This window comes from Scomber scombrus, chromosome 4, assembly GCF_963691925.1.
Source record: "Scomber scombrus chromosome 4, fScoSco1.1, whole genome shotgun sequence".
NCBI lineage: Eukaryota > Metazoa > Chordata > Actinopteri > Scombriformes > Scombridae > Scomber > Scomber scombrus.
The window spans coordinates 2,245,466-2,260,103 of NC_084973.1; the positions used below are offsets into that span (position 1 = coordinate 2,245,466).

The following is a 14,638-nucleotide window of genomic DNA, read 5'->3' on the forward strand; positions in this document are numbered from 1 at the left end:
TGATCTTTTCCCGCCCCGAAAAACCTGATACATATATGTATACAATAAGATACATGAAGTGCACTGTTAAACCACCAGGGGGCAAAACACACGCACCAGGGGACCTTTAATTTGAGACATCCCAGATGGACATGGTCGATCAGTGACCCACAATTGAGGCCTGGATATTTATGCCAATTTAGAAAAAGTTAAGGTAAGAAAAACATTCAAATAGTTACTGATAGGAATGTTGAATTACTAAATATTTTTCAGTGTATTTTATGGTAAATTCTTATCAAATTAGATACAGCAGGTATAGAAGGTCATGTATCTGTTAATCTGTCAACTGTCACTTTATTGAATTTCATGTTGTGGCTGATATGAGCTCTATGCAAAACCTTTAAGGGCTTAAAAATGTTCTTTATGTTATTGTTAGAAAAGAAGAGTGATACAAAAATACAAACATTTTATAGATGGTGATATGAGCTTTATGCTAAGGGCTTAAAAGGTGTTGTATTCAATGTTATTTGTTTAAAAAAATCCTATGATTTTTATTATAATTATTTGTCAGAAGGTCCAATAAACACTGACTGAGATGTTACTTACCTGTCTCCCAGCTCTACCACACACATTTTGACTTTACTATGATATAAAGCGGTGTGTATCTTGATGGTTTCCAAACTTGTTCCCTCCATAATCTCCACCTTCTGTGTGTTTAATATAAGGATAAAGTGGAGAACAGACATGAAAAGAAGCACAGATGGTGCAACCTGCAGATTCTGGGTCCTCTGTCAGACTTAGAGAAGTTTTCTCTCTCCGCTGGTTTGGAAAATGACAGGAAGCAGATGCAGTGCAGGTCTGAGCTTCCTGAAGGCTGACAGCAGACATGATTGTTATGACCTTTTTTTATTAAAAATCTTACATTGGCTGAGGTCCATCTCCTTTACAGGGTGGTTGGAGCTACACCCTGACCACAGCCAGTTACTGGGTATTATTTCCATGTCATGTGTCAGATCATCATTCTAATCTGTAAAAACCACAGTCCCTCATCATGCTTTAATGAGCTTCAGTGAAGGCATTTATAGACCCGAGGTTGTCTGAAATCAGTTATAAAGGCTGTTTCTTTCCTGATGACATTATTCTTGATGAAACATGAATTCCTTGGATGATTAAAATGACCCAAAATCATTTCAAATATTTAAACACTGAGACATTTGTTAACTTCACTGCTGATTTGAAATTTTAATGTATTTTTTTTTCTGTCCACGGTGTGAAAAATAAATTGGAAGATTCATCTTGCTTGAGCTGTAAAACATCAAGCCTGCATTCATTTATGTAACAATAAGGAGGTAAGTCAATCATTACACAACGATAATGATATTAATGACTCAATGCAGCCTCGATGTTCACCGTGATGAATCACACAGCTCAAGCAAGTTGAATCTGCTATTTTTTTTTTTTCAAGGTCTGTTAATTGATTTTTATACTATAAAGAAATGAATACACAGCATTTCATGCATTTGAAAATATTAAAAGAAATCTTAAAGAGGAAATGTTTGACATATTGAGAATAGTTAGAGAAGAGTTAGATGAGATTGATACCATGTTAAATATGAAGCTACAGCTTAGCATAAAGGTTGGAACTAAGTGTAGTGGGTGAGGTGACTTTGGACAGAGTCAGGCTATCACAAACCACTGTTTGATATTTTGGTGCTCTTTTAAATGCATTCATCGGTAGCTCCGAGTTGACTTTCTGGATTTTGCAATGTCTCACCTTTAACTTCAACGATACACCCCCACCAATGCACGTTATTAACACGGGGCTGATTTCAGTCTGATGCAGCCTTGGTGTACATATATGATAATTGTATCAATTTCTATCTAATTCTCACTAAGAAAGCAAATAAGTGTATTTCTCAAAATGTTGAACTATCCCTTTAATCTAAGTATATTTAAAAATGAATTACATTACCTGATATCACCTGATGACATTGACATTGGCCCTGATCCTAACTAGGTTTTTGTGTAGTCTAAATGGCCTTCAACAATCTTTTGGTATTAAAAAGCGACAGATGGCGCAGGCCCATGAAGGTTTATTATGCATACAGTGTTACTCTGGCTGAAGGTCCAGTGCAACATATGACAAGTTTTTATGTCACTAGACATGCTGAGTCTCTGTTGTTTGTTGTCTGTTTAACTACAGACTCACACACACACACATACTCATACTCAGCCTCCTGTCATCCCTGCTTCTTTCTCATCCTCCTCTCTCTCTCTCATCTCTGTGCCCCCCCCCGCACTCCAGGTCAGGAATCACAAAGACAGAGAGTGAGCTGTGCCAGATGCATCCACAAAGTACATTTTTTTTGTTGTTTTTGTGTCTGCTCCCTCTCTGAACATTACTGAAGCTGGATAGCACTTTCTGTGCCAGATGCTTGTTTTCTATCCCTTTGTTACAGCTGTTGTTCGATAAGGAGGAACACACACACGCACCCACACTCACGCACACGTTGATTGAAACACAAACCCAATATGAAACTGTAAATCAATTCCGCAATCACTCTTTCTTTAATATAAAAACATTACATTTTTACACTCCGATTGTGGCAAAGAGCACAGATTAAAAACACCCACTGTACAGAAAATGTGACTCCACAAATGGCAAGGTAGCAATGGAGGCAGTAATACATGTAGAGAACACAGTCAGGCAACTGTACTTATATGTTTTTTTCTTTTTCTTTTTTAAATGAAAAAAGCACGGTTGAAGTTTTGGAGAAGCGGAGCCATTTAAATTACATTCTTAATCTAAATCTATGAGGATTAAAAAAGCATGATAGAAACAAACAAAACACCAATACCATATCGAACTCAGACTAGCACACATGGCTGTGACTGAAAAGTGCCTGATTGTAAATAGTTACTCACTTAAAGTTACTTTATGTTTCAAATGTATATCTCTTATACATTTATACATTTAATATGTTCAGTCACAATCAAAGACACAGCGTGATCTGATACAGTGCAATAATACAGTGCAGTTAGAAAACAGGATGATTTGATTGATTTGACTCTATATTCCAGCCCACTGGACCTCAATTCAAACACTATGAGATTGAAGTGCTGACTTTCAGCTTTAAGGGCAATTGAGAATTTTTAAAAGCGTTCCTGCAACAGGAAGAAGAACCGTAGCGTTATAACCTTAGGGATCACCGTTGGGTGAAGCTGAACGTCAGCACTTTAAAGGATAAAGTTGCTGTATATTTTTCTTATTGTGAGTAAATCCCAAAGCACCAAAACCAAACGTGTATAACTCTATGTCAGTACTTTTCAACTTCCCTTACCTGCCTGTAGAAGCCCACTGGTTCCTACTAAAGTATATCTTTAAAAAAAATGGCCAAAATATATACTTTCTTTTTTCTTTTTTAAATAAATGGCTTAGAAATACCCTAAAACAAGTGGGAACTTCAGTTTTTAGCACATTTTACTCAATCAAGAGGAAATAGTGCATTTGTTGGGGACTACTTTCAGCTGCGTAGTAATACACATTTCGTAGTTGAGGTTATATAAAACCTTCATGGATTTAAAAAAAAAAAAATGAAACAAAGAGTAACAATTGTCCATGCTTGTCCTGTCAACAGTTTTCCAGATGTTACTTTTATAAATGGTGGTCTATGGACAAAATGCTCTTTGGGCCTGCAGGGAATTTTGTTGTTGTTGTTGCAGTTGTTGACAGCTGTTGGGGGGAAACAGAAACCAATCAGAGTTTAATAGGTGGGATGAAGAATTTCCCTACATAGTTTATCAATTAGCTTTTTACATCAATGTCAAAATTAGGGATTTGTTAACATTAAGAAAAATATCAGCAGCCTCATATTTTAACACTGCAGTTCAAATTTTATTTCACATTCACTGTTCAGGAATACAGAACCAAACAAATCCAAACCAGAATATTTACTTCAACAGTGACTTTAAATTCAAACCTCTCAACATTTTTGTATTAAAATAAGGACATAAATGACAATTAAGAAGTAGTATGGCAAACCCAGTATGGCTAGAACAACATTTCACTGGGATGTACAGCGAAATCAGTGACATTGAATCACCATCCATCCTGTTTTCAGACACAAGCCCACAGCATGGCGAGGGGAGAGGTATATGACTATTTGTATGGTAACAGGCACTAGTACTAGTCTCTTCATGGCACATGAGTCGGCATCTTTTCCCCAGAGTCCAATCATGTTTTCCTCCAAAGACACAGAGTCCACAGTGTGCTGTGATACTGTACATCCTTCTATAGATTTATTCTTTTTTTTTTTTTTTTTTTTTTTTTTTATAACACAACACAGATACAGATATTACTATAATTATAGTTCAAGGTTAATAATTTTTTTTTTATCTCCCAAAAAATGTCACAATCAAAAGTAGATTCACAAAAGAGACCACTGGAAATGTTGGTAGTTGTACAAGATGAGGCAAACCAGAGAGTAAGTAGTTAGAGTAGTTTTAAGAACGCAACAATACTGAGCTTGACGCACATCCTAACACTGATTACAAATATAAAGGCTGTTCCTCGCTGTGGTTCGTCCCTTGAAGAGAATGTCTCTTTCACACACTGACAATGTCATTTAAAGTCTACATGTGTGCACATTCTTATAAATAACCTGTTTTCGTCAGTGGGTGATGCGTCAGTGAGTGTACGGACAACTGATGACTCGCACACTCAAAACATAAATAACTCGGGTCACCGTGGCAGCTAAGTGCACCAATCTGTTCTCACTCACACACACACATACACACACACACACTTTGAGCATGTACCCATGTCAATGATGTAGCGATCTGCGTGTGTTCCACATGTGTGTGTGTGTGTGTGTGTGAGGTGTGCTTTGCTGGGTCGCCCTCACCGCTCTTCTGCTGTAATTAGCATGATTGGAGAGCGAGGGATGGATAGAAACACAGGAAGAGATGGTGCTGATGAGACTATTCACCCCGCTGTGTAGCCTGGCTGGCGCCTCTCCTCTGCAACAAGCTGGCATCTTTTGTCTCCATCGCTACGGCTCTGATCGGCGTGTGTGTGTACGTGTGTGTGTGTGTGTGTGTTAGAGAGACACAGAGAGAGAGAGAGAGAGAGAGAGACAGCCAGCCATACTCTCATTTAAGGAGCACTCGTTGAACAAAGTTGATTACACGTTCATTAAAGCTCCAGCCTCTCGTTCACCAGCTCCACTTGACCTGTCCAGGCGATGGGCATACGAGGGAACACACACTCTGCATTCAGGACGCAGGGTGTTGAATATTCCTGGCTTTCTGGTTATGATTAGGGTTGCATGGTCAAATTAAAAATAAATAAATAAAAAGGTCTTTTTTTTGAAGAGCATCTTCACAGTCCACTTTGACATTCCCATCACTGGCTCAGACAGCCGACGCTACATTATAATGGATGGACATGCTGTATCGAATTAAACCCCATTTGCCCCTAAAATTGAATTTGGTGGGCTGCTTGGGATTCAAATTCAATATGAATTTTTAAGTTTGCGCTACCTTAAATCAGATCAAGATTCATTTCACTTTGATGAGGTTTGTCGAAACAATATTTGCCTGGTTGAATCATCCTCTGCTTACATGTAAACTAGATTTATACCTGTGCATTAAAGGGTTAACTTTATACCTAAGCTGCTCTGAAGAGCTACAATGTTTCTCCAAGCAGTCACACACTATAGCTGTTCCTATTTACTAAACCTCTGCAAACAATGACGCCATCTACCGTGAGAAAAACCCATTTCCGAAAACTATAAACACTCTTCCCCATTTCCACCGATGCTCATTTAGAAAAAGATCTGGCATTCGATATCATTATCTCGATTCATCACGGCTGGAACCTCGTTAATACACAATTCCCCAGGTGGAAAACACAGAGAATCAAAATGGTTCAAACACAAATCGGAACGTCGGGATAGATAACAGGACCGTGGGTCAGTTCACCTGTCTTGGAGCAATGGATCCACAAAAAAATGATTTTTTGATTTTTTTATGTTTAAACTGTATTCTCATTGGTTTATGTTGTTAAATACATTAAACGTATTTTATTGTATTCTATGTTCTTTATCAGGTGTGAATTTTACAGTACATTTACTTTTTCCGATCAATTTCAGTTTAATTCAACACACATTGAGGAATTAAAGTTTTTGGAAATATATACATGTATTATATACATCATGTAAAGAGGTTGTTCTGGGGGGAACCATGAGTGCCATTATTCATTATAGTAGTAGTAGTGTTTTGAATTGATCTCACCAACTTTGTGTTTGAGAACTAAATGAAGCATGAGGCCTCCTCCATCCTGGGAAATGGACTGTGGTTTAACCCTCCTGTTGTCCTCGAGTCAAGGAAGGAAGGGAGGAAGGAAGGAAGGAAGGAAGGATGGAAGGGAGGAAGAAGGAAGGAAGGAATGAATGATGGAAGGAAGGAAGAAGGAAGGAAAGGAGGAAGGAAGGAAGGAAGGAAGGAAGGAGGGAGGAAGGACGGAAGGTAGGAGGGAGGGAGGAAGGGAAGGAAGGACGGAAGGTAGGTAGGAGGGAGGGAGGACTGAAAGGAAAGGAAGGAAGGACGGAAGGTAGGAGGGAGGGAGAAAGGAAGGTAGGAAGGAAGGAAAGGACAGAGGAAAGAAGGTAGGGGGGAGGAAAGAAAGAGAGAAGGAGGGAGGGAGGAAAGAAGGAAGGGAGGAAGGGAAGGAAAGGAAAGAAGGACGGAAGGAAGGGAGGGAGGGAGGAAAGAGAGAGCAAGGAAAGAAAGAGAGAAGGAAGGAAGGAAGGAAGGAAGGAAGGAGGGAAGGAAGGAAGGAAGGAAGGAAGGAAGGAAGGAAGGAAGGAAGGAAGGAAGGAAGGAAGGAAGGAAGGAAGGAAGGAAGGAAGGAAGGAAAGAAGGAAGGGACAGTTAAAACAGACGGGGTCAATTTGACCCGGGAGGACGACACAAAGGTTAATGTGGTGCCTTTGGACATTGGGCTGACTATCCCACTATGGTTCAGTCTTACACTCAGCATATTATTACGTAGCAGTTTAACTTAACAAAAGCTTGATGTTGCACTATTTTTTTATCCATGGATAAGTCTGTACAGAATGTTTTTTGATGGCTTTTTTGTGATATCTGAGGGGCAAAGTTTGGTTTAAATTGAATATAACATGGCTTTGGGTAGAGTTTGGTGTTGTTGTGGAAGTATGACATTTGTAAAGATGAGTGTGCATGTGTGTTTAGAGGTTTTGGGAAATGGAGCATCACTTCAAAGAATGTGTCTTAGCAATTGATGTGATAGGAGAATGTGTGTGATGTTGATTGATTAGGTGAAAAAAGTTCTTCACACTGAGGCATAAAACACGTTCCCCATAGTGGAAGATGGTCCTCATCTCACTATCCTTCAAAGATAATTGGTCCTCATAAGGAAAAACTGCACAACCACAGCCTCATCCACACTCCAGTGTACTTATCAGCTCATTTACACATGTCGTGGAACATTCTCCTATCAAACTCACCGACTCTGAATCATCCTATCAGGACGGGAAGGCAGCGAGGAGGCAGGTCGCGCTCATTGCGTAATCAGATAACAACGTTTTAATAACATCAAGCTCAATGCTGTCGTTCTCTCCCCCCCCCCCGCTCACTCTCTTTGGTCCTCTGCGGCTGATATTTAAAGACACAATAAGAAGGTCCGATAAAGGAAATCTTCAGCTACATTCATCAAAATGAAGGAGAGCATTCAGTGATATAACGTCTCACTGCTGTTTCTATTTCTGTTCTGTTATTTATCATGATTTTAAAATCACCTCTCAGAGGTTTGACTGGATTTTCGATATATTTTAAAACTTCACAGTTCATCCACACTAAATAAATCACTGGCAACACTTTAGCATACATTACGCTTCAAGACAACATGTGAGCATACTCTATACACATTATCCTGAGTTATAGTGACACCAGCAATCAGTGGTGGAAAGTAACTCAGTACTTAAGTACACTTGTAAAGGTAATTGTACTTTTACTTGTGTATTTCCATGTGATGCTACTCCACTACATTTCAGGGGGAAATATTGTACTATATACTCCATTAACCCTTAATTTAACAACTTTAGTTACTTTTCAGATGAACACATTGTTGTACAGTGGTTTCCAACCAAGGTCTTACAAAAAGCAGTTTGTAGTCAGGGTCACATTTCAGATGTCTATGAATCTTTATGCTATTAAACTGTCTTAGTGTTATCATTTTTTTTGCACTTGTTTTTCTTCTGTCTGTCTTTGTTCCTGCCATTAAATTGTGTTATTGTGTCCTGTTGCTCGTATTGATTATTGCTCATATTTGTTATGCTAACATCTGTTTTTGCTCACATTTGTTGCAGCTTGCTCTGTTTTGATTGTGTTTTTGCTTATGTCACTCTGTGTTTTATATTTATTGTAACTGACATATTTTACAACAGTGTTTTAAACACAGAACAACAGATGAAAACTAGCCTCTGGGCTAATTCTGGCATATTTACAGAAATGTTTATTAATATGCACTGTCCCTGATGAATAAACTAACAAAATAAATAAATAAACAGCCCAAATAGTGATTTTTTCCCCCCTCTAAACTTCTCACATGCTTTCATTTCAATAAATGTTTAAATGATCCAATATTTCATCAAAAATTAAAGATGAGATAAAAAAGTCCAAAAAACACTGAAAACACATTTGTGTATCAGAACTTAGTTTGTTCTTCTTTCCTCTCCCATGAATCATCTCACCACCCCTCACATTTATCTGCTGATCCTTTGGAGGGGCCCCACCCCTAGGTTGGGAACCACTGAACATAACTAGCTCACTGTATATAAAGCAGATGAAACTAGCTCCACCTCCAGCAGCTACAACAGTAACATGCTGCTTATATTTACATACATGGTTGCAACATATTTTTTTTAGCTTGAGTAGGATTTTAAATTAAATGCAGGAATTATTACATTGCTGTATTGGCACGTTTACCTAAGTAAAGGATTTGAATACCTCCCTACCTTCCACCACTGCCAATAATAAACCATTGTATGATAATAAGTCTTGTGTTGGTCAGAATGATGCTGTCTCAATGCATTAAATGACATCATAGCAGGTCAGTTGTCTAAAAGTGTATTAATGGAGTCGTTGTCATAGCAAGGTGTAAAATAATAGAAAGTATAACCTCAAGTTATGTAACAAATACATTCAGCGTCTCTAACGTGTTATATTGTTGCCAGCTGTCTGTCACGTGTTCACATCTTGGATATCAAGTAACTGTTCTGTTGACCCATGAATGGGTTGAATGCCCTCTGTCTTAACATGTTGCACTTAATGTTGGCGATGAAATATTTGACACATAATGAAATGTTTTATTTTCATTTCTTTTTTATCGGGTCTGCCTCCCTCGTATTCCAAAGGATATCCTCGTGTTTCCATGCTAAGTGAAGGCGGGGCTGATGAGTAGCTGTGTGCATCACTGTCACATCCAAAAACAAACTTACAACACTTAATATAATATATTTGGTTAACTTTATATCATATTTTAAAAATGGATGAACTTCTCTCTTCTCTGAATCTTTCTAAAGGATGTCACAGACTATCACTCAACAAAGTGTATGTTATTGTGTTAGCCTGCAGCATCAAAGCAACAGATCTGTGATTCTGATGCTCTCACTGCTGAAAACGATGACTCGACCAAGACGTTAATCTCCTGAAAGCTTTGTAGGATTTATAAGGTTTATATTGTAGCTTCTGTGAAAAAGCGGAATGTCAGGTGCATGTGTTTTAATACTGTCTAACGCCTGGTGTATGTCTTTGATTTTTCTCCTTGCACTGAATGTGACCCCTCGTTGTCCCTGCCTCACCGTTGGTACGTCACTGTTAGTTGTTGATATGTTTCCATGTCGCCGAGACGAGGTTTTGCGAGCCGAATAAATATGAAGCTGCGATGCCAATAAAGTCATGTTGCTTCACATCTACTCCTCAGTTTCACATCAGCTGACAGAGGAATCTATAACAACAGGTTTTGTGTGCTTGGAATAGACCAGGAGGAGGGGGGGGGACTGTGGAGAGTGAGTCTCAGTGTGTGACAGTGGAAAGATGGGTGCCAACAGGTGATCTCTCTCTCTCTCTCTCTCTCTCTCTCTCTGTATGTGTGTGCATGTGTTGTGTATGCACACTGCAAAGAATATCTTCGAACATATTTTAATCTAGTACTGGCTCCAAAAATAAATTGTTTTCACACAACAGAATAGATTTCCAATGCAAAACAAGTCAAACTGGCTACATTTCTTTTCACCATGTCACTAAAAAAAATCATTTTCAGACTTAAATATTCCCCTTCTTGCACTGTGTGTCAGTGTAGATTTTAGTTTCATTATTTGTCTGAGCTTTTGTGTTGCAGATTTCACTTACAGGCACAGTTAATAAGCTCACTACATGATATTTGTGAAAAATTTCAGCTTCCGTTAATTAACTTCACTTCTCTAAACAAATGGTTACAAATGTAGTTTCACCTCTAGAAAGTAAACATATCAAAATAAGTTTGATTATAGAGTCAAATCTGTTGAAACTAACAAATTCACCACTGTAGTAAGACAGTTTGGTTACATGTGCTTGTGTGTGTGTGTGTGTGTGTGTTCATGTCTTTCTATCCTTGAGAGAACCACTATCAGTTAAAACCAGAATTGTGAGGACATTTCTGGATTATGAGGACATTTTGGCTCCTTACAACCTTAAAGGCCAATTTGAGAGTTAAAACTTAATTTTAAGATTAGAGTTGTTTAAGATTAGAATTGGGTTTAGGTTCAAGCATTTAGTTGTGATGGTTAAAGTTGGGGAAAGGGGCCTAGGCTTGGGAAAATGTCCCCACAAGGACATAAAGACGAACATGTGTGTGTGTGTAACACTGCAGGAGGTTAAGACAATTTGTCCCACTGGGCTTCCGTAGCCTCTGTTACCTAACCGTCCTTTTCTTGGACCCCAGCAGAGTGAGCTCCTCCTCTGCGTCCCCCCACCCCCCCACCCCTGCCTCTTACAGACATTATGCTAAGCAGCAAGGCACATCACTGCAGATTAGAGAGCTACAGTTTGCAGGCTGCCTGTACACATTCCACACTGAAACTTCTACAAAGCCCTTTAAACCTGATGTTAACATGCATCTAATGACTGAATTGCATTTAGATGAATTAACAGCATGTAAACTGTACATATGTGAAAGAAGCTTACCTTATTATGTAAGTCACCTGCAGAGGTGGTCAGAGGTGACTATAGCCACGTTAACATGAACATGAAAATGATATATATGTTTTTAAATGCACACAGATTAAACAGCCAAGAAACTATATAAGGATTTACTGAAGACATGTTAATGTCAGATGTAAAGTTAATCCAGCCAAATCGCATTAAGACACAGAGCGCATGTTTCTGCCAGGTTGAAAGGTAGAGCAGCTAATGAGAGTTACATCAATATTTCACAGTTTGTAGTGGTGCCTGGCATTCAGATCACCACCCGGTGTCGTGGGTTTGATAAAGGTGGAGCAGGTGTGGCAGACTGATAGCTGACGGGATCAATCTAGAGCTACACACTAGCGTCTGGATTCAGTGGTGTCATGGAGGATTTAACCTGGGACTCAGGTTTCAGTAAAACTTGTGGTTCGCTGTTGCCTCTTCAGCATTTTGAAGAATCTGTGTGATGCTCAGATGATGTTACCAGCTGTTAAAATCAATGTTTAGTCTGATGATAGCTGTTCTGGTGAGGGCCAGAACATTTCAGCAGCGCCTGCAGGGGATCCCAAGAGCGTTCCTTCATCACCATACAGGCACTCATCCTGCTCATCGGATTGCTGAGCAGGTCCTTCTCGGCCAAACGGAGTTAGCATTCTCATCGGTTCACACGCATATACACATGCAAAGTTCAGAGTTTAGTCTTTGTTGTTCTTTTTTTATTCCCTCCACCACCTCCTCTGGCTGAGCCTTTCAATTGAAACCACACATCTGCTTCTGTTTTCAAAATGTGAAGAGTTAAGTCGAAGTGTAGAGAAATTTCGGGGAGAGTGAGGTCTCAGAGCTCTCTTTTTTTTTTTTTAGAGAACACTCCTGTTAAGACGAGGAGCCGCTGTGTTCACAGCATGCCGGTCTCATGTTATAGCTCGACGCTAAAATAGACTGTGTGAAGTCGCACAGCTTGAATGATTGAGGACGTGTGAACCTTCGCTCTGCACTGAGAGAAGGCTGGTGTGACAAGCAGAAACTGTGAAGGTATGAGGCTCTGTAGCGTCTGCTTTAGTTTAGCTTTTGAACCGGAATGTGCTCATCATGTCGTCGAAGTGCTCATCATCAATTTTTGGCGCTGATCATTAACTGTGAGTAGCATGAGTGCTTTAAACAAGGGCTTTGTGGGTGAGAGCAGCACTCAGTGAACCGGAACTTAGTCTCACTTGCAAAATTACCTAACATGATGTTCCAGCTGAAACGCCGGCAATGTACTCATCAAAAACACATCCACAGTCAGACACAGTGACACATTCTCTCCGCCCATTTGCATGAACACACGCAGGCAAAAAGAACAGTCGACTCACGCTGTCCTTGCCTTCCGACATAGTGCCGCCTGTGTTTGAGGTCTATTCCTGCAGGTTGTTACTGGAGTAGAAACTGGACGTCTCCGAAACCGTTTTGGAGACGCTCCGGGATGATGACCCATTTGAGGTGAGGTCCAGGGAGGAGCTATGCGGTCTGACCCCGACAGCAGCCCCACCAGGACCAGGACCCGCCATTGCCTTTATCTTAGGTTGCTCCATGTCGTCCCCAACCTGCAGAACAGTGGACACGGTGGTCTCCATCCGGCTAGCCTTGTAAACGCTGGTCTGAGTCTGAAGGTAACGAGTGGACTTGAGTTCCAGGCCTTCGTAAGAGCCACGGGGGACACATGGGCACCAGCGGAAGGCTTGTTTAAAACCAGCACGAAACCTGTGTTGGAAAAAAGTACACATTCATTTGTTTTAGTTCAGTTTATGCATATTTAACCGGTTCAGTCTTAGTTCCCCTGCTACGGCTGAAAGAATAGCTGCCATGACAATAATCTGCATCTACGTGTGTGAGGGTTTCCTGATGAACTACCTTTACAGACACATGAAGGCTGAACCGCACAAACCAGATCCACCGGTTACCTTGATTAGATCTTGACTTGGTTTGTTGGTGACAGTGACATTCTTGGCATGCACTGGACAGATATGCTTCACTTTGTTCAATCAAAAATCACAAGAAAGTTAAAACGAGCCTGTGTAACTTTTGCTGAACAGCAGCCATAGTGCCCACATGGGTCAGGTACAGGGAAATGGTAAATGTTATAAATATAGAAAGTTTTTTATAAAATATCCAAGATTAGTTCCCATAAACAACTGGTTATATCAAATCAAGTAAGGCTGTAACAGCAATGGCGCATTTTATAGCTTATGAATTTAGCTCAAAAATCAGTTATCTTGTCTTTCAAATGTGGCACAGTTTTGCTTAAGACTGTATATTTTTATTTAAAGGGTCAAATGAGCATTTGTAATATGGCAGGGTGACTTGTAGTGAGAAACCTAAAGATTATCACTCAACTCAAAAGGAACATTTTAGCATCTTTTAGCACAATGTTTTAGTTTTACAGCACACAACTTCTTCATTCTCAACACTCATTTCCAGCAACACGCAGCTGTTTACATTGAAAAGGCTACATTTTATTATATGTACACTACATGTGTAGCATCAGCAGAAGGATAAAGTTAACCATTGACTGTTGAACATAATAATTATTGATAATCTAGTGGCTAAAGGGTCAAGGGGTTTCCCTCAGTAGATGGTAGAGACCAAAACAGAACTAAAAGAGGAGTGAATAATGATCTTATATTTTCCAAGACACACAAGTCCACATGAATGATTAATGTTGTTCCATTGTTTGTTTACAGAAAAAAAAACACATCTATCCAATACAGTACCATTCCTCTTTCCATTATGGATACAAAATAAACTCTTCAGTTGTTATTCAGAGTCAGAAAATACACCATCATAGACTTCTACAGTATTAACCACAACATCATCTGTCAATGTCATGTTGGGAGGGAAAATGTTTAGACATACTATATTTCTTTTATTAGCCAGCCTAGGATAATATGAGTCATATTTCAGTATTATTTTTTAAAATAAATGGATGCAGTATATTGAGGATAGATAATATAATTTCAACATCATGAACCTAAATCAAGTCAGCATTTATATTCAGCTTAAATCTTTTTTTTCTCCAACTTCACACAATCAAAAGCAGCCAACTTGGAGACTTCCCAATCTGAAAAAAACTGTTTTCTATAATAGCTTAATGTAGGACCAGAGTCTCCGCATCTGTGCTTTGACTGACAGCATTCAGTGACTAATAGACATATGAGAAACTGCCAGAGACGACACACTGTGTGTAACTGAAGCATTCCCCTGTTAATTAACACCAAATGTTGTATTTGACATTTAACGATGACATTTGCTGAAACACTAATTTTATCAGCACAGTGTGTTTGCCAAGTGTGAATTCATATGCTTAAAGTAATTTGAAATGTTGCGAAGATGGAGAAGTGGAGATAAAAATAAGCATCGTGCTTGAGATCGAACA

General features: G+C 39.3%; 1 protein-coding gene across 2 annotated transcripts in view; it reads right to left on the minus strand.

Annotated features, from left to right (window-relative positions):
* Positions 1–2,536: 2,536 nt before the first annotated feature.
* tacr1a (tachykinin receptor 1a) overlaps positions 2,537–14,638 on the minus strand; it is a 48,028-nt gene continuing 35,926 nt past the window's right edge. Inside the window, exons 5-6 of one of the 2 annotated variants that reach the window (XM_062416659.1) lie at positions 12,579–12,966; positions 2,537–3,712 (exon numbers count right to left, since the gene is read on the minus strand). In XM_062416659.1, the coding sequence (XP_062272643.1) occupies positions 12,621–12,966 (346 nt within the window). In that variant the 3' untranslated portion in view covers positions 2,537–3,712; positions 12,579–12,620. Of the gene's footprint in view, positions 3,713–7,348; positions 12,967–14,638 lie in introns of those variants that run through there. The other variant, XM_062416658.1, reaches the window with a different exon arrangement.